The sequence below is a fragment of the Eptatretus burgeri genome, chromosome 15 (genome assembly GCF_056783735.1).
Source record: "Eptatretus burgeri isolate ZD-2024b chromosome 15, Ebu_testis_v1, whole genome shotgun sequence".
In the NCBI taxonomy this organism is placed as follows: domain Eukaryota; kingdom Metazoa; phylum Chordata; class Myxini; order Myxiniformes; family Myxinidae; genus Eptatretus; species Eptatretus burgeri.
This window is the reverse complement of record NC_140975.1, coordinates 36,872,864-36,892,863: the sequence shown is the minus strand read 5'-3', so window position 1 is coordinate 36,892,863 and position 20,000 is coordinate 36,872,864. Positions and strand designations below refer to the sequence as shown.

Here is a 20,000-nt window from a genome sequence, read left to right as displayed (position 1 = left end):
GGGGGAGGAGGAAGGACGGGTTATTAGCGTTAGGGTTGGCTATTACGGTTTGTGTTAGGGTTAATGTTTGGGAAAAACATAACACAGTGATATCCATAATCTTTTTAATCAATTGATTTTAATAATTAACATCGAAGAACAAGAAATATCGTTTATCTGAAACACCCGTGATCCCGACCATTCTGGATAAAAGAGGTTCGAGTGTACTTCACGAAAAAGACATTGAAAAATAACTGTTCAAATTGCCATTTAAAAAGCCTTTCCTAAACAAAAACGTGTTTTGTTTGTGCCACGTGACATGAGCCTTGCAGCTTGTGTGTACCTGAGAGGGGCCAAGGAGGTACTGGGGCAGGCCCCGATGCTTGGGAATAGGACAGAGAGGTCGGGTAGTCGGTCCAATGCTGCATGCATCTCACAGAGGGGTTTGCGGTTCAACTGGAACTGCAATTCCACCTGCATGTGTCCACAGTCAGATCAGCGTAAGTTATTATAAATACACATGATGCAAACTGTGATACACACGTTCAGATAGCCCATGACATCTCGTGAAAAAGAGTATTAATCCCTCTGTTAGCAGCAGCTAATGAGACAATATTCCAATACCCAACATCAATAATTCCATTGATTCAATGGACAACCTTGTATTTTTGCTGACATCATTTTGACTGCTGCTCCTTGTGCATTACTTCTTCTAATCTGTTACCGGAACCCTTTCCATCGACAATGGTAAGCTCTATTGTGCACGTTTCTGCAAATCTAGAACAATCTTTGGTCACGCAGTGGTATATCACTGTGCCAGTTAATGCTTATTCTTCATGCACCAGGAGGTGAGGTCAGATTTACCCCAATTCTGAATATAATGCATAACAAATGGTATCTCATTTCATAATGTTTTCTGAGATCATCTATGGGTTGGCCTATTTTGCATTCCCATCTGAACTCAGGGCTCATCATGCAGGGAACTCAAAGTTAAAATGATATTTACTGTGTTCATTTGTCCATTATATTTTACTGTCCTGGTAATTCATGCAAAATACACGTGTGTATTTCCATGTCCAGCGGGGTCTCTTCATTTCGAATCACGGGGTCTCTTAATGTATTTGTCCAGCGTGTGATATACGTACAAGCTCCGTAATGAATCTAATATGTTTGTTTAAAAAAAAAAAAGTGATTATGGTCAATCATATTCACAAAATGTAACAAATGGCTATTAAAAACAGATGTTCTTTTTACAAGAGCGGATTCTGTTTTCACTACGAAATGCTCACCTGAAGTTTCTGGTCGGCACGCAACCCCAACTCAATGCAGCACTGCTTTGAGAACCTCAGGAACACATGCTGCTTGGTCTTATCCTCAATTAGGGCTTGATAGACAAAGCGAACCTCTCCAGGGGGTGTGACAACATGGGTAGGAAGCACGAGCACTGCATCAACACTGGTGGCGAGCAACCGCCCTGGTGGAGTGTCCTCAGATAGGCTGTGCGCAAGCTGGAAGCGCCCGAAAAGCGTGCCATTTTGTGCATACTTGGCCCCTCCATTGGTACCTGTGAGCATGAAGCTGTGCAGCAGCTGGATTTGTGTACGCAGATTGAACCTGTGTGGAGGTAAAATAAATCAAGATAAAATAAAGGCACACCTGATGAGAGTACATATTTTAAATGATCTTATCATGAGTTTATTGATATATTACCTGATCGAAGTGGTTGGCAGAAAGACAAAAGTGAATCACAATGCAAACTAGAAAGCATCTCAAACTGCAAAGCCTGACCACATATGTATTGAACTCAAACTAAACTTGATGAAAACAACAGATGTACATACTTGTACCAAATTTAATTTAAATATCTTCATCTTTTTTCAAGCATCACATTTTTACCTGACATGACCTTTGACCTTTGATCTCTTGATGCCAAATTTAAATTACTTCATTGTTGCATCATAACATATACTTATACCAAGTTTGGTAAAAATCCCATCACTGGTTCACAAGTTATCACAGTTACAGAATTTTATGAAACAGCCTTCTGCCTTTGACCCCTTAACCCCATAATCGAATTGGTTTATCTTTTCATCATTATACATATTTGGACCAAGTTTGACTTAGATTCCTTCAACCGTTCTTCAGTTATTGCGGAAACGAAACCTATCACGGATTCTGACATTTGACCTCTTGATGCCGAAATCGAATCAGTTCATCTCTGCATCATAAGATATACTGATACCAAGTTTAGTCAAAATCCTGACCACTGGTTCACAAGGAAGAGCGGTAAAATATATATATTTTTAATCTAACAGGACCTCTGACCTTTGACCTCTTGACCACATAATCGAATCGGTTCATATTTTCATCATTATGCACACTTGTAGCAAATTTGACATAGATCCCGAAAGCTGTTCTTAAGTTATCGTGGTCACGAAAACCTATCATGGAGCAAGAATGGACAACCAGAAAAATAATTCCTCAGGGGACATCGTCAGCAGAGGCATAAAAGTGTAAACTTTATTACATTGCACATTCCATATCTCGAAATACAATGGAGCGAATATATATATATATATATATATATATATATATATATATATATATATATATATATATATATATATATATATATATATATATATACATACATATACATATACAGTGGGGAGAACAAGTATTTGATACACTGCCGATTTTGCAGGTTTTCCCACTTACAAAGCACGTAGAGGTCTGTAATTTTTATCATAGGTACACTTCAACTGTGAAAGACGGAATCTAAAACAAAAATCCTGAAAATCACATTGTATGAATTTTAAATAATTAATTTTCATTTTATTGCATGAAATAAGTATTTGATTACCTACCAACCAGGAAGAATTCCAGCTCTCACAGACCTGTTAGTTTTGTCTTTAAGAAGCCTTCCCATTCTCCACTTATTACCTGTATTAACTGCACCTGTTTGAACTCGTTATCTGAATAAAAGACAGGTGTCCACACTCAATCAATCAGACTCCAACCTCTCCACAATGGGCAAGACCAGAGAGCTGTCTAAGGATATCAGGGACAAAATTGTAGACTTGCACAAGGCTTGCACAAGGACAATAGGCAAGCAGCTTGGTGAGAAGGCAACAACTGTTGGCGCAATTATTAGAAAATGGAAGAAGTTCAAGATAACAGTCAATCTCCCTCAGTCTGGGGCTCCATGCAAGATCTCACCTCGTGGAGCCTCAATGATCATGAGAAAGGTGAGGGATCAGCCCAGAACTACACGGCAGGACCTGGTCAATGACCTGAAGAGAGCTGGGACCACAGTATCAAAGAAAACCATAAGTAACACACTACGCCGTCATTGATTAAAATCCTGCAGCACACGCAAGGTCCTTCTGCTCAAGCCAGCGCAATTCCAGGCCCGTCTGAAGTTTGCCAATGACCATCTGGATGATCCAGAGGAGGAATGGGAGAAGGTCATGTGGTCTGATGAGACCAAAATAGAGCTTTTTAGTTTAAACTCCACTCGCCGTGTTTGGAGGAAGAAGAAGGATGAGTACAACCCCAAGAACACCATCCCAACCGTGAAGCATGGAGGTGGAAACATCATTCTTTGGGGATGCTTTTCTGCAAAGGGGACAGGACGACTGCACCGTATTGAGGGGAGGATGGATGGGGCCATGTATCTAGAGATCTTGGCCAACAACCTCCTTCCCTCAACAAGAGCATTGAAGATGGGGCATGGATGGGTCTTCCAGCATGACAACGACCCGAAACACACAGCCAGGGCAACTAAGGAGTGGCTCCGTAAGAAGCATCTCAAGGTCCTGGAGTGGCCTAGCCAGTCTCCAGACCTGAACCTAACAGAAAATCTTTGGAGGGAGCTGAAAGTCTGTGTTGCCCAGCGACAGCCCCGAAACCTGAAGGATCTGGAGAAGATCTGTATGCAGGAGTGGGCCAAAATCCCTGCTGCAGTCTGTGTAAACCTGGTTAAGAACTACAGGAAATGTCTGATCTCTGTCATTGCAAACAAAGGTTTCTGTACCAAATATTAAGTTCTGTTTTTCTGATGTATCAAATACTTATTTCATGCAATAAAATGCAAATTAATTATTTAAAAATCATACAATGTGATTTTCAGGATTTTTGTTTTAGATTCCGTCTTTCACAGTTGAAGTGTACCGATGATAAAAATTACAGACCTCTATGTGCTTTGTAAGTGGGAAAACCTGCAAAATCGGCAGTGTATCAAATACTTGTTCTCCCCACTGTGTGTATGTGTATGTGTATATATATATATATATATATATATATATATATATATATATATATATATATATATATATATATATATATATATATATATATATACATATATATATATGTATACATACATATACATACATAATTTTTTTTTAAGTTGCGGGCCGGGGGTCGGGTGAGAAGACCACGAGGTGGGGAAGCTATCCCGGTTCCCACCAGACTCCCCGGAATTGTAGGCCGTCGCACACGGATAATTCCATGACGCGGCGGGTGGGTGGCTTAACCGACCGTGGACGCCAATAACTCAACTGCGTGACCTCAGGTCCTCCCGTCTATGGGTTAATCGGGTTAGCTAATTAATCACGTGGTTTAATTACCAGGGAACACGCCCTCGGTACGCCTTGTCCGAACCGGATCACTCACCCGGACCGGATCACTTTACCGATCGGATGCAGCCGAGCGACACTGCCAAGAACGTACCGGCTAAAAGGAACGAATCGTCGGGAATAAAGTCCCGGCTAAACTTGGATTTGGACCATGCTGGATCAATGGAAGAAAAGACAAAAACGAGCAGGTAACATTTCTAATAATGATTTATTTACAATTAACTTTAAAAAGGGGACACAGAGCAGACAACGCAAAATTAATAACAATAATAATGATAACGATCTTCTGCAACAGGCGCCAGCGCGCGCGCACGCACGCACGCACGCACGCACGCACACCCACCCCGATGAAGAGGGAGTTTTGCAACCAGGAAGGGAGGGGAGTTGAGGCTATGATCTCGGTACCTTTGCGCCCGATAGCACGACACACCACCAATACGTTTCGCGGGGAGATGCTCCATGGTGCAGTACCCGACAGTGGGCGCGTTGTCTCTGCCTTCAGCCCCACGTGTGGAGACCGTGTTCGTGAAAGGAGGAGATCGAGTCGAGAAGGGACGGAGTCCAGAGTGCGAGGGTGGAGTGGTAGGTGGGACCAGGAAGGTGGGTGGGGTCGACGTCGTGTGGGCGGAGATGAGGAGGCAGAGTCTGGGCAGCAGGAGGCGGGTCGTGGCGGTGTCGGCGAGGGCGAGGCGAGAACGGGAGAGAGGCGGAGAAAGAGCAAGAGGCAAGGGAGAGGCGGAGGGACTGCTCCGGCCTTTATAGGGCTTGCATCTCGGGGGAGGGGCCATGTCGAATCGAAATGTCATCACCCGAATCGGGCGCTCTGATTGGCCCCGACCCTTCACATGGCCCGCCAACTTTGGCCGGAAACCGCCTCACTTCGTTTTCGGCAAAGCCACCCTAGACAGCGGAAATATTCCGCTCCGACCCCACGAGATGACATGAATCGCCCACACCGAAATTGGCACGCGAATCGTCCTGCAAAAACCCCCGAGCCATGCCTGGGCGACCAGTCGAGGGTCCCGCATGCCCGCTCGGGCGTTCGACCAGCGTCGATCAACGCGCGCCAACGTGGCCCACACTGTACATTACCCGGCTCGATCGCAGCTTCGCTGATGGTAGAGACGAGAAGACGCTCACCATCTGTGGAGAATCCGCTGCTGCCAGCGAGGGCCGAAGGTACATTGCCATGGATAAATCCATGCACGTTTCACGAGCGGCGTAAGTGTCTGCTTTCGAGCACATTCCATAAAGTGCGCGCGGTTCCACCATTACGCACGTGGCCAGTGCTTGCATTCACACGACTCCGCTAGAGTGTGCGCAGGGTGAACACCAATATGTGTCGGATATTGAGGTTGAAAAGGAACACGCTGCTTCTACTCCGCACACTCGTATCCCGCCCAGCTGGCATGGAGTCATCTTTATCAGCCTCCGTATGCGTTTCGTGCAGCGTGGGCGTCGTGCTGGCTGTGTTTCATGTGTTATGAAAAACATCATTCATACAGCCTCTTAAAGAGGTACTCATTCGCATGCCCTTTTAATGCAACCAGCAATCCTCCCCAGACCATCGGAAGCCCGAGTCGATAATCCCGCACTGCCAAGCGCACATGACTCGCCGCACACGCCGGGTTTAGGGCTCGCCTGGGAACAAGGGCTCTGTGCAGCAGTTTCCTCATCACAGCGCCGCACACGCTGATTTACCTCAGGGATAATCAGACGAAAAGAAGAGTGGGGACGAAATGAAGAAAAAATTATGTAAGCAAACCTCGCTATGAGATCATCACAACGCACTCCCTTGTTGTCCCACTAGACTAAAGGAAAGGGATTATTGACATGTATAATAATGGAATAACTGTCTTGGGACCACTATCTGTTAGATGTATGCAGTTCCGAGAACCGCAACACTTCCCCCCTTCACCACAACACTTCACCAAAAATCGTATTAACAATGTTTTGGATCACTTTATACAAAAACTTTACAGCAGATTAACTTGAAATTGTGTGGGAAGGTTTGTTGTCATGAAAAGACAAATAGAGTAGATTTTTGGAGCGATCGGATCAAAGGTCAAGGTCAAGGTCACAAAAAGGTCAAACATTTTTATTTTCGTGATAACACAGTCAATTTTATTCCAATTTACATCAAATTAATGCCAAAATGATCAGTATTCAATGCCCTATCCTCAAATATAACATATTGTTGTGGTTGACGAAATTCACAAACCACCATTCAGGTCCCTTAGGTGAGATATCTCGGTAAGTATATGTGTAGTTAGGCCCAAACACGTTGTCTAGAGGGAATAAATGTCATTCATGCGGGCTGCGACTCTTCAGGATAGCCGTTTTTCTTTTACTATCTTTATTTTGGACCAGCCGCCATTACTACCACCACCAACCACGTCTCAACAGCCATCACAACAACAACCACCAACCACAACACCGCTTCACAACAACAACCACCAACCACAACGTCACTTCACAACAACAACCACCAACCACAACGCCGCTTCACAACAACAGCCACGACCTTTACCGTCACAACTCGCCACCATCGCATCACCGTCATTCCCACGCCACTTGTGAGCACCGATACTGGACTCGTGTAGGGCGCGCACCGAGCAGCGTGTTCAGAAACATCACAGACTTTCCGAGAAAAACGGATCAAAAACGACTCACGCCCACTTCTGTTCCGTCCTATCGGCGAGCTGGGGCGATTTGGCCCCGCCTCCAGGGCGTTGGAGTGAGGACGCTATATGCAAATTCATGGATCAAAAAGCATTCACGCCCACTTTTCCTCGGTCCAATGGGGAGCCAGTTAGAGAGGTGAAGGGTCGGAGGCAGAGGGTCAAAGGTGAAGGAGCGAAGCCACGGGGCTTATATAAACGGCTGCGTTCGTCAGTCAAGGCAGTTCAGTTCAGTTGGCAGTTGTGAGTTCGGAGGGGAGAAGTCAAGAGTGAAGAGTTGGGACGAGCCAAGAGAGGAGACGGAGAGGGCGATTAGACGGAGCTGTGGAGAGGTGGCGGCGGCGAAGGCGGACGAGGGGGTGCTCGCGTCGGTGCCGGGAGCTGCAGAGGGAGAGGCCAGCAACGCGACCGAGGTCGAGGAGGAGACGCTCGTCGCGGGACCCGAGACAGGGTGATATCCGCCATCCCCCGAGCATCAACAACCACCCTCCTGTTTCCCCCCCCCCCCCCGCGCTGAGATAGTGCGACAAGGGGGCCCCTTTCCCACCCCCTACCAGACAATGTCCGCGAGGCCCGCGGAGTTGAGGCGCCACCGCCACTTTGCGTCTCATCATCAGACGGTAGGCCCGACACGGTCTCGGCCCCAGGCCCGCCTCATCCTGGAGGGTGGTTCTTTTCTTTTGCTTTGGGTATACGTGTTGTCGGCGCCGCCTGTGAAGTAAAATTGTATAAGTGTTGCCGTGTGCTCGGTAGTCGGATAGCTCTGCATTGTGTTTCTCTTTTATATTTGCTTTTTATGTAATATTGTGTTTCCCTTTTACATGTGCTTTTGGTGTAATTGTATACGTGTGCTTCCCGTTCATCGCGAAATAAATGTGAGTTATGTTGAACTGTTTTCCCGCTTCGCTTCGTCTTTTCTTTCATTGAATCTCCATCTTGCTTCACGTAAAGGGTTGGTCGTGGGCTAAAACGCCCGATAATTAATCGAACCGTCGAGGCCGACGAATAACACCGCTCGGTTATCTCGATAGTACGGAACGGGTCGCTTAAAGTGGCCCGTGTCCAAAGTCGACCTGCGGCGAGGTGCGATCGCCCGGTCTACCCTCCGTGTGGGTACTTAGGTAGGTCGAATTTGGCGAGCAACCCTATCCCACGCGGGGGCCGATTGGCACGATCGTGGTGAGACCGAAAGGTCCACCCGTGACTGGTTCCCGGCGTTAGTCCGAGAGGGTCACGACTGGATTGTCCGTCCGGTGGGCGACGTGCCGCGATTCGAGTTACGTGGCCGTTCGCACGCCGGCGGGCGCGAATCCGCAACACTGGTGTCAGGTCGTGCGATATAAACTCATCGCCCTCCTCGCGGCACTGGTATCGGAGAACGGGAAAACGGGCTCTCCTGTCTCCAGCTAAATTCACGGGAATCGGTCCAGGGGTGAGAGGAGCGACCCCCGATTCCCTCCAAATTACGAGCGAGCTAAATTAACCCTTTACGAGAAGCAAGATGGCGTCTCAAGGCGAGAGGGAGCCGGGGGTATTAGAAATGGATGTAGAATGTGTAGAATCCATGGTCCAGGATGAAAACCCCGTGCAGGAAATGTTGGTTGTACAGGAAAACGAACTCGCCCAACTGAACCCAGAGCCCGAAATAGGTGCGGCGGCGGCCGCGGTGTATGACACCTCCCCTCCCCCTCTCCACCAAAACCCTTCCCCAACCCCTGCCGAAACGGCTCACCCAAGTGCACCCGACATGGCCCAGCTATTCACCATGCTGGCAAAAATGAATGCGGAAATGACAGCGAACATGAACAAGCAAATGGACGAAGTGAAAACGAGGATGGATGCGACTACACAAAAGATGGATGGGAATGCACAAAAGATGGATACAAATGCGCATGAAATTATAAACGAAATGAAAGGCATGAACAAGCAAATGGAGGAAGAAACGAAAAAGCTGCGGGGTGAGACGCGGAACATGGGCCGAAGCCTGCAGGCGGGCATGAAGGCAGTAACCGGGGAGCTAAAAATGGCGACTCCACGTGTAGGAGCGAACGAGCTGGGAGGGGGTGCAACGGTGACCGAAAGGGAAAAATTAAATGGGGAGACCAAAACGTGCGAGACGAGACACGAGGTGACGACAAAGGAAGTAAAAATAGTAGAGACAAGGGAGGTAAAGGGTGAAGAGGTGACTGAGTTGGCAGAGACACGGGAGATAGGAACGATAGAGGGAAGACTACACGATGAAGACGGGGTAAGTGACGCACACACACACGGAGGTAGTGGAGGACAAAGAGGTTGAGCTCGCGGAGCGTGTAGGGACCCGGTGCGAGCAGCTGGATGGCCTCCTCCAGGAACGAGGGGAGGGAGTATGCCCCCTTGAGGCGAGTCACGACCAGGTGAGTTCGGTCGTGCTTTGCGAGGTTGAGGGGAGGAGTGCTGCGAACGGGTGCTCGGAGAGCTTGGGGGGTATAGAGGCCCCGGAGACCCTTGTGGGGACACGAATCCCCAGTGTAGTTGTCCCTGTGTGTGTGGTGCAAGGTGTGAGTGCGTCCCCGTGTGTGGAAGCGACCCCGTGTGAGAGTGGTGTGGTGGCGATGGTGCCAGAGTACGTGCTTCCCAGCACGCCGTGTGTGGATGAGGCACCGTGTGTGGAAGAGGCCGTGTGTGTGGATGAAACGGCCAGTGTGGATGAGGGACCGCGGTTGAGTGCCCCCGCGTGTGTGAGTGAGGGACGGTGTGTGGATGAAGCACCGCGGTTGAGTGCCCCCGCGTGTGTGAGTGAGGCACGGTGTATGAGTGAGGCACGAGTGAGTGGAAGGCCGCGAGAGAATGGAGCACCACGTGTGAGTGGTATGGTTTATGCAAGGGAGACCGTGTGTGTGAGAGAGCGGTATGTGAGGGAGATGTCGGTTGGCATGCGGGAGCACGCAGCCGCGTCTCCCGGTGTGAATGTAATGGAATGGAGTGTGAGCGTCGTAACACGCAGGTGTGCGTGTGTTGAACGGCGACGACGGAGACATGTGAAAAAAGAAAGCCGAGTAGCGGCTGTAGTTGTTTCGGGGACCGTGCCGGGTTCACCCAGCAGTGAGCACGAGGTCCGTGCTGTGCAACGCACGAGGCCCCCACGTGCTCGCTTGCGAGAGTGAAGTCCCGGTCCGGAAAAGCACGCGGTGGATTTGCCGATCCCGCGGACGGACAAAGTTTAGGCAGGATTATGGATTTGGACCGGACGGGTTCTCCACGCGATCGTGTGTGTTAAGCTCCAACGGGCAAAGCACATGTGTTCGCGTGGGGAACCCCTCGAGACGTGGGGATTGTTTTTTTTTTATGCGCACGGTGACGCCATGGCTGCACGTGGGGTTGGAATCCGGCAGGAGGGGTATCCCTGCCGGATGGTACCGTCCAAGGAGGGAAGAGGTACACGTGCAGCTGCATGACGTCACGGGCAGGTGTAAAGTGCGCGAGCTGTGAGTTGCCGCGCTGGTGCTGCGCATGAAAAAAAAAAAAAAGAGAACAGCAAGCCTCACTTTCGGGTGCACAGGATTCCTAGGCAAGGGGTGGAAGACCCCCTTATCTGGGCACAGGATGGAAACTAGTTAGGGGGAAGAGTTAGCTTAGCTAGACCGACTTCATGGGGCAGGGGTAAGTCCTCATGGAGTCCGTGGAATGGATGAGTTAGAGGGATTGTAGCGAGATTTAGGTTGGGAAATTGATTAATGGGATTATTTGGAGACAGTGACAGACAGTGAATGTGTAGTGGGGACGTAGCTTAGCTACGTAGGTTAAATGGAACGTGCTGTAGTTTAAGGGACGACGTGGGAGCACGAGTTAGTTAGGGGATGTAGTTAGGAGGATGGCAGAGTTCAGTGGTGTGTGTGTTGAAGAGTTGTTGGTGAGTGAGTGAGGCCAGCGGGTCTGTGTGAGTGGAGCGAATGGGGAATGCATGGTGCGATGAGTGATTGGGGGGAGGAGTGACTCCCGCCCAAGGGACCCCGGGGTCAGTGTAGAGTGAGTTAGGGGGTTAGTCAAATTGAAAAATGGAGGTCGTTTTGTTGTTGGTGTGAATGTAGGCTCGAAACCCGTTTGGAGGGGTGCAGGAGCCCTGTTGACGGGCTGGGAGCGTGGCTGCGAAAAGTGAGTATCGCTGAGTGGGTACCCCGGGCACCAGGCTAGTCGGCCGCGGTAGGCCAAGGGCCCATGGGGGGCCGGGATAGCGTAGTGGGCACGGGTGCGCCTGCTTGGTGCGGGGGCCCGGGGCGCCATTAGCCGCGTGGGCAGTGTTGTGGGCACGGGTGACCCTCGGAAAGGGGCCTGGGAAGCCAGCCTGCCACGTGTGCGTTTCAGGGGAGGTGCCATGGGGGGCACTCCCCGGTGTTTGGGAGCTGGTAGGCTCGGAGGCAGTGTAGTGCCCGGGGGTGCCATAGCGGGAGATTCGGCAGAGGTGGGCGACGTGCCGCGATTCGAGTTACGTGGCCGTTCGCACGCCGGCAGGCGCGAATCCGCAACAATATTATATGGTGTTGTTGTAACCCGAGTTAGCGGTTGGAGGTCAAAGGTCAAGGGGGTCACCACAAAGCATTTTTCATTGGGCAGCGTCGTGGACAACATTACGCAAAAACCACTTAGCAGATTGTCATGAAATTTTGTGGACTTGTTTGACATCATGAGAGGACAAATCGATTAGATTTTGGGAGCGATCGGATCAAAGGTCAAGGTCAAAAAAAGGTCAAAATCGTTTTTTTGCGATTAAAGTGTCAATTTTGTTCCGATTTACATCAAATTAAGTCCAAAATGTTCAGTATTCAAATCCCGATCCACTGATATAGCGTCTGGTATAGTGTTTGCAAGCCTAGTTAGTCTGTGGAAGTCAAAGGTCAAGGGGGTCACCAAAATGGAGTTTTTGATTAGGAAGCGTTGTGGACAACATTACACAAAAACCACTTCGCAGATTGTCATGAAATTTTGTGGATGGGTTTGGCATCACGAGAGGACAAATCGATTAGATTTTGGGAGCGATCGGATCAAAGGTTAAGGTCAAGGTCACAAAAAGGTCAAAATCGTTTTTTCGCGATTAAATTGTCAATTTTGTTTTGATTTACAGCAAATTAACTCCAAAATGTTCAAAATTAAATTCCCCATCCTCTAATATGACACATGGTATAGTACTTTTGTCACCCAAGGCAGCGGTTGGGGGTCAAAGGTCAAGGGGGTCACAAATTCACATTTATATCGGAAAGCGTTGTGGACAACTTAACGCAAAAAAAAACAAAACGCAGAGAGGCTTTAATTGTTTTGGATTTGTTTGGCATCATGAAAGGACAAATCCATTAGATTTTGGGAGCGATCGGATCAAAGGTCAAGGTCACAAAAAGGTCAACATCGTTTTTTCATGATGAAAACGGTTAATATGTTTCCGATTTACATCAAATTAACTCCAAATTGTTCAGTGTTCAATTCCCCATCTTCTGAAATGACACAAGGTACAGTACTATTGTCACCCGAGGTAGCGGTTGTGGGTCAAAGGTCATGGGGGTCACGAAATGCATATTTGTATTGAGATGCGTTGTGGACAACTTAATACAAAGGTAATAACTAGAATATATCTCTGTCTCTAAACTGTGTGTCTGTTGATGCAACAATGGCCATAAGGGCCCTACCAAACTTAGTTACTAAGTAAAATACAACAAATTTTCATTAAGGAGACTTGGTATAGTTTGATATGCACATAGCTTCGCTCATGGTTTAGTAAAAGGAGTTTTACTTTCTTGTTTAATTAGACGCCAATTAAAATGACGTTTTTGTCCTCGCTCGGATTTGAAAACATGATGTACTTGATCCAGGTCGTGTCTGCGTGGTCAGTGACATTCGACCGAATCCGACCCTACATGCTACAGAGTTCGGCACTCGGGACAACGAATCACCTAAAATTGTCATCATCGTAATAGTTCTAATAACAAAATCCTTTCACAAAATCCGGATCATGGACTTTAAATTTGCGAAATTCCCGAGCAGATTTAGTGGAATTTTAGTTCCTCATTTCACTCTCATGCCATGTTCAAACTAGTGGCTGCGGCGAAGGTATGCGCTCTACGAGTGCCCGTTCTAGTTTATTTTTATAATTACGTGTGTCCCTAACCCCTTAATTGTCCTTGTTCGACTAACCTGTCCTGACTGTCGATCCCCAATCCTGAAAATCCCTTTTTGAGGGGATTGAGGAAGAGACAAGTGAATCTGTCTCGAGGCCCAATGCAGCCTCAGAATAACTCTCACAGATTTCAGAAAATTCCAAGGTGATCCAGCGGCCTACAAACAGCGAAGGGATGGATGGTGCGAAGGGGTACACGTTTCCTATCTATCCGAGCATTTATTAAACGTTAATCTATTCCCGGGGCTTTTCAACACCCCTGTCTCTTTAAACTATCGGTTCTAGCAACCACGATTCCCGTCACATGTGTTGGTGTTCGTTATTTATTTGGGCCTGGCCCGGAAATTTTCTCTCGTGCTTTTGCACAATTTCGAGGCTGGGCAGCGTGGCTCCATTGGCAGGGATATCCATCTACAGAACTCGAACTACGGCACCCCCGGGTCGCTGAGGCTGTCTCCGAGCCTACCTACTCCATATGAACGTGGGGGGTGCCCTTCCTGGCATCTTCCCCGTTGATGCCCACGTGGCATTTTGGTGCTCCGGGTCGCGTTTCCGTGGGCTATCCGTGCCCATTACACTAACTCGGTCCCTTGGACCCGTGGCCTACTCTGGCCGACTACTTTGGTGCCCGCGGTGCCCTCTACTCTGCGCATATTTCAACAGCCACGCTCCCAGCTGGTCAATAGACTCCTGCACCCTTCAAAAGGTTTTGTGCCTTCGTTCGACACCAACAACAAACAGACATCTGTTTTGGTAAAGTTAACTCACCCACTAACATTACACTAACCCCTGGTTCCCTTGGATGGGATTCACTCCTCCCCCCAATCATTCGTTCGCACCATGCATTCCACATTCACTCCACTCACACTCGGGCCTGCTGACCCACATTCACTCATCATGTTTCTTTCTTCTTTTTTTTTCACAACACACTCCAACAACTATGTCCCCCTAACTCATTCATGCTCCCCGTCATCCCTTACTCAAATGCACGTTCCATTTAATTATATCGCTAAGCTACGTCGCCTCTATGCGTTTCATGTCTGTCCGTGTCTCCAATCCATTCTAAATCCTAAACTAAATTCCCTCTAACTGATTTTACCAGGCCCCATGGAGGACTGCTCATACCCCATGGGGCCGGTCCAACTAACGCTAAACCCTTCCCCGAACTAATGCTCCTTTACCCACGACGAGGATGTTCGCTACATGCTGGCCAGGCTTCGTGTACTCGTGGCAAGGCTCGGCCATCCTTGCATCACCACGGCGGCGGTTTACAGCACGCTCGTCCACTCTGTTTGGGCGATACATGAGGCCTCAAGGTCACCCCGTAAATCGCACCAAGCGCTCGCTTTCGAGCCATCCACCATGTGAGCCACCGTGCGTTACTCACCCGGCCTTCATGCTGCGCGATCCCTGCCGATGACGTAACTCGCACACGGACCGCTCCGCGTGGCTGACCACACACACGGGCCCGGCGGTGTCGCCATCGGGACTCGCTCCACGAACAGCACTCGCGGCGAGCAGCATGTCGGCCCCTGTACACGTGCTTGCATAGGGACATGTGCTTTCCGAATTCACTCGACCCAATTTGCCTCCATTTTAGCCGTCCACGACCTCGTCTTGTTCCAGATGCGGATCGTTTTAACACCAAGCTTCCCATAATGCATTCGTCTGCGGTTGGGCGGTTTGCCAAATACGGAACGAATCTCGCACGCAGCATACCGCGGAGCCGGCATGGTTCCCGAAATAACTCCGTCCGTTACACGACCCACGTCTCCCGTCTGGGTCGGTCCATGTACCATTTCCACACATGCACTCACACATTGCATGTTATTTGCACGATACTTACCTTCTGGCACACACTCTGGGACAACAATAATGGGTGCTTGGGTTAACACAAGAGATCCCGGGGCCTCTGCCCCCCCCCCCAAACCTGGCATGTACCCTTTCGCATCATGCAACGGCTCCACCTCATACGGTCTTACCGGACTCACCTCGTCATTGTCTGCCTCGAGGGAGCATATCGTCTCCCCTTGTTCCTGTGGGAGATTAATCTGACCCTCGCATTGGGTCCCAAAACATTCCACCCGCTCAACCTCAATGTCCCCTACCTCCCCTTGTGTCCCTGTTACCTCTTTCGTGCAATATTTGTGTGTGCTCCTCTTTAATTTCGTGCAATTCATCCTTTCCCCGTTCTAACTCCCCTTGTGTCCCTGTTACCTCTTTTATTATTTCCGTCATCCCCCGTGCGAGTTTACTGGTTTCGCCCTTAATTATCGTGATGTCACTCGTCGCCTCGACATCGCCCGTCGTCATCGTGGTCCGAACAACCTCCACACTCCCCCTCGACTCGGTCATTTCTCCATGTTCAGTCCCGATCCCATTTGAAAAATTCCGGACCATGTTTTGCATTGCATTTCACCCTTTACCTTTGGTAGCCCCTTGTTCCAGCTTGTTAGTATATCCTCCTTTATTGCTTGCATATTCCCATTCATTCAGTTTTCCCCCTGTTCCATGCGTTCCATCATTCGTTTTATCATCTCCATAATCTTGTTCGTGTCCAATGGCTCTGGCGGAGCCGATCTGCAATGATCGGGTGTGGATCCGATAGGGATTACTCGGTCCTGTGGGAGGGAAATTTGATGTAGGGGGTGCTCATGCACCGCCGCTGCCGCCTCCAATGCGACCTCTGGGTGTGATTGCAGAGAAAGGTCTTCCTGCCCGTGTTCTCCTGAGCCACAGATTCTTTTAATAATGTTTCAGAACCCACCTGTACCAGCTCGTCTTGGTCCACCATGGTTGGTACCGAGATTTAAATAAAATTTTACTGCTGCTCTTAATTTCAGAGGGAAAAGGGGAGGGGGGGGTTGCCAAGCACACCCCTGGTCCAAATCCCATAAAAAAATTTTTAATGGGTCCGTCCCAATTCCTGACACCAAACTGTTGCCAGTTTGGTGTCGCGTAAATTTATTTGTGGAGGCGTGGGGTTTGAATCCCACTCCTGACACCAAACTGTTGCAAGCCGGAGGTCCGGTGGCGAGAACGACCGCGAGGTGGGGAAAGTTACGTCGATTCCCACCGTACTCTCCGGAATTGTAGGCCGTCCCTCTCGGATAACTCCATAAGGCGGCGGGTCGCTTAACCAACCATGGACGCCAATACCTCCACCGCATAGTGTAGGGTTTTTTGTCGAGAACCAATTTACCTAATGAACCACGCAGTGTCATCTACCAGGGAACCATGCCCTCGGCACGACTTGCTCGAACCAGGTCACTCTACCGACTGCGGTAGAGTTCCAACTACCGACTACCAACTCCGGTTCGGGTGCAGTTGAGCGGAACTGCCAAAGCCGTGCCGGCGAGGATGAGCAGATTAATGGGAACAAAGACCCGGCTAAACTCAGATCCGAACCATGCTGGACCAATGAAGGAAAAGACGAAAACGAACTGGGAACATTTCTAATAATAATTTATTTACAATAAGAAGGACACAGAGCAAGACTTATCGCGGAATATACAATAAATAATTCACTATGATCAGAAATAAACACTGAAGCATTTCTACTTAAAGCCAAAGTCACATTTGCTCTACGGTGAGGATACGGCGGCCGTACCCCCCCCCCCCCAAATTGACAGAAACGTGCGCTGGCCGCAGAGTTTCTGAGGTGGCCTCAGGGTGGCCCTATGCCGTATGGCTATCTTTTACAGGCCGTAGGGGTCACCGTGGAATTATACCGCGGAGTTATAACTTTTTTCATTTCTACGTTGGCCGTAGCAATTCGACAAGCCAAGCTGTGACGTAGATGTGTTCCACGTCGACCGTACATAGGGCGTACGGTGGGCTTGCGTTATTCGTGCGGCTGCCGTAGGCTCTTATCAATGAAAAATGAATTTTTCCAACCCTCAAAAAATTACGGTGGCCGCACTATTTCCACGGTCGCCATAGGGTAGTCCTAAGGCATCCCTGTGTTCAACGTACGGTTGCCTTGCGGTCTGTGCGACTACCTGCGGGCAACGCAGGGTCAACGCACGGTTCCCCTATGCCCGCCGTGTGTCCTACGTACTGCCTCCGTGGCAGTCTGCGTCGACCGTGTGTCCACCATGCGCTACCGCTAGAGATCGGAGTATAGGTGATCGGAGTTATGATCGGAGTTATGCCTATACTCCGAACTGGTATATTCAGTTATATATATTATAGTTATAGTATATTCAGTGATATATACTGGTATATTCCGAACTGTTATATTTTTATTTTAGTAAAAAAAGAACTGGTATATATACCCACTCGTTACCATCCGTCTGGCCGCACGTTCGCCTTTGGGCCCCCCTGCGGTCGCCTTGCGGGCACCTTGAGGCTACTTGTGTCTGCCTTGAAAATTCTATGGCCGCCGCAGGGACGCCCTAAGGTCACCATGCGACATCAAATCAAAGACCGTACGGCATCCCCACATTTTCGGTCTCCACAATTTCTAAATACGCCGTGCAGCTCCCCGAAAAATAAAAACATATGTGACTGCGACATTGTATGACCGTGGAAATACTGCGGCCGCCCTATAATTGCAAGTGGCCGTAGATTTTGTACACCCTATGGCCGCCGTGCCAAATGTGACTTAGGCCTAAGGGACGGCGCCACACACGCAGACACACACAGATGAAAATAAAACCCAGGTGTTTTATTAGGCTCGCCGCAGACAGGGAGAGAGATGAGCTGGGGTCACGGTTCGGCGAGGAACCTGCACGTTGGAGGGGTGGGGTGCTCTGTGGTGCGGCACCTGCCAATGGCCGTGCAGCCCGGCCCACAGTCACACGCGTGGGGCTCGTGTCCACGGAGGAACTTGAGAGGAGTAGTGAGAGTCCAAGGGCGGGGGTCAGGGTCGCGGACAAGACCAAGCAAAACTTCCACGAATGCCCCAGACTCCAGCAACGAATGCCTCGTGTCCAATAAACCTCCGACAAACGCCCTGGAATTCCCCACGCAGAGCTGAACTCCTTCTGAAGTGAACTGAACTCAGACTCCAGCTCAGAACACACGACGCACACCAACCAACTCACTCCTCCAAAGAACTCCCCTCAAGACTGAGGATGGTGTCGTCTTTTTATGGACCTCCCCGAACGGGGCGAGGGCTCGGTGGAACAGACGTCACTGTCCGCCCTGATTGGACAGGGCCCCCACGGATCCGCCCCTTCTGGGCAGGGTCTTGGCCTTGTTGGGGGAAAAACCCACCCCCACATGTGTTTGCACTCGTCGAGCAAGAGTTAGAACATTGAAAAGGTTGTCGAGCAAGAGTAACAACGTTACAAAGGTCGTTTGTGGAAGCAGCAAGGAACAGCTGCAAGATCTTGCCTCGGCAAGTCAGTGTGCGAGTCGACAGCGGGTAGGTAGTGGATCGTGATAGTGGATGGGATGGTTGTTGGATGTAAAGATTTAATAACCTACCTAAGAAAACATCGCAACGCACACCTTTGATTCTCCCACTAGACAAAAGGAAGGGACCTGTCTTCACATGTACTTAACGGAAAAAGTGACTTTTGGGACATCTGAATGTGTGAATGCATAAGGTTTCCAGAGCCGTAATAATATACAGTGGTACCTCTACTTACGAATGTCTCTACATACGAATGTTTCAGGTTACGAAGCGCCTGAACGGGAAAATATTGCCTCTAGTTACGAAGGCGTTTCAGGATACGAAGTCAAAAATACAGTACAGTACGCGCTGCTTTTTGCTGCTCCCAGAGTTTCCCGAACGTAAACAAACTTGTAGCTGCTCTGCCATTGGCTATCGCCTAAAATCTGCCTGGCAACCCTTTGCGTATGCGTGTATCCCAGCATGCTCTTCGTGTCCCCGTCCCGCTCTGTAAATATCGTTATACTGTATACAGTCTATGGTCTCGCTACGAAGTGCTCGGACAGTGTTACAGTACAGTACGCGTGTGGATTACAGTAACTTTTATTCACAATGGACCCCAAGAAAGCAATGAAGAAAAGTGGACAAGGAGAAAAGAAGAAGAAGAGTTTTTCTGGCCATACAAACAAAGCAAGAGATAATAGAAAGGTATGAAAAGGGGATGCGTTTGATTGATCTCGCAAAATAATATGGCCGTAATATATCTACGATCGGCACGATAATAAAACAAAAGGAAGCCCTAAAAGCTAAGGCTCCTTCCAAAGGCCTCTCATTCATTTCCAAGAGGAGGTTGGCAGTGAACGATGAGATGGAGAGGTTGTTACTCGTGTGGATAAAGGAGAAAGAGATCGCTGGTGACACAGTGACAGAGGCCATAATTTGCGCAAAGGCAACCGCCATCTTCACTGACCTCGTGAAGGAGGATACAGGCGAGGGAAATTCGGCGCAAGGACTACACCAGGAGTTTAAGGCATCGCGTGGGTGGTTCGAGAAGTTTAAAAGGAGGACTGGACTTCACTCTGTTCTTCGCCATGGCGAAATTATTTCGCTGGGAAAGGGCATGGGTCTTGAGGTGGATGACGAAGACATCAACGAGCTGATTCAGGAGCACAACGAGGAGCTTTCGACGAAGGAGCTGCAGGAATTGGAGGTGATGC

At 49.1% G+C, this 20,000-nt stretch overlaps 1 protein-coding gene across 5 annotated transcripts in view; it reads right to left on the bottom strand.

The window, feature by feature from the left end:
- The window catches only part of LOC147011936 (ATP-dependent RNA helicase with zinc finger domain-like), a 310,053-nt gene that overhangs the window by 209,274 nt on the left and 80,779 nt on the right, over positions 1–20,000 (bottom strand). For all 5 annotated transcript variants that reach the window (XM_085857677.1, XM_085857678.1, XM_085857680.1 and 2 more), the window contains exons 10-11: positions 1,269–1,593; positions 323–453 (exon numbers count right to left, since the gene is read on the bottom strand). In XM_085857677.1, the coding sequence (XP_085713803.1) occupies positions 323–453; positions 1,269–1,593 (456 nt within the window). The remainder of the gene's footprint in view (positions 1–322; positions 454–1,268; positions 1,594–20,000) is intronic.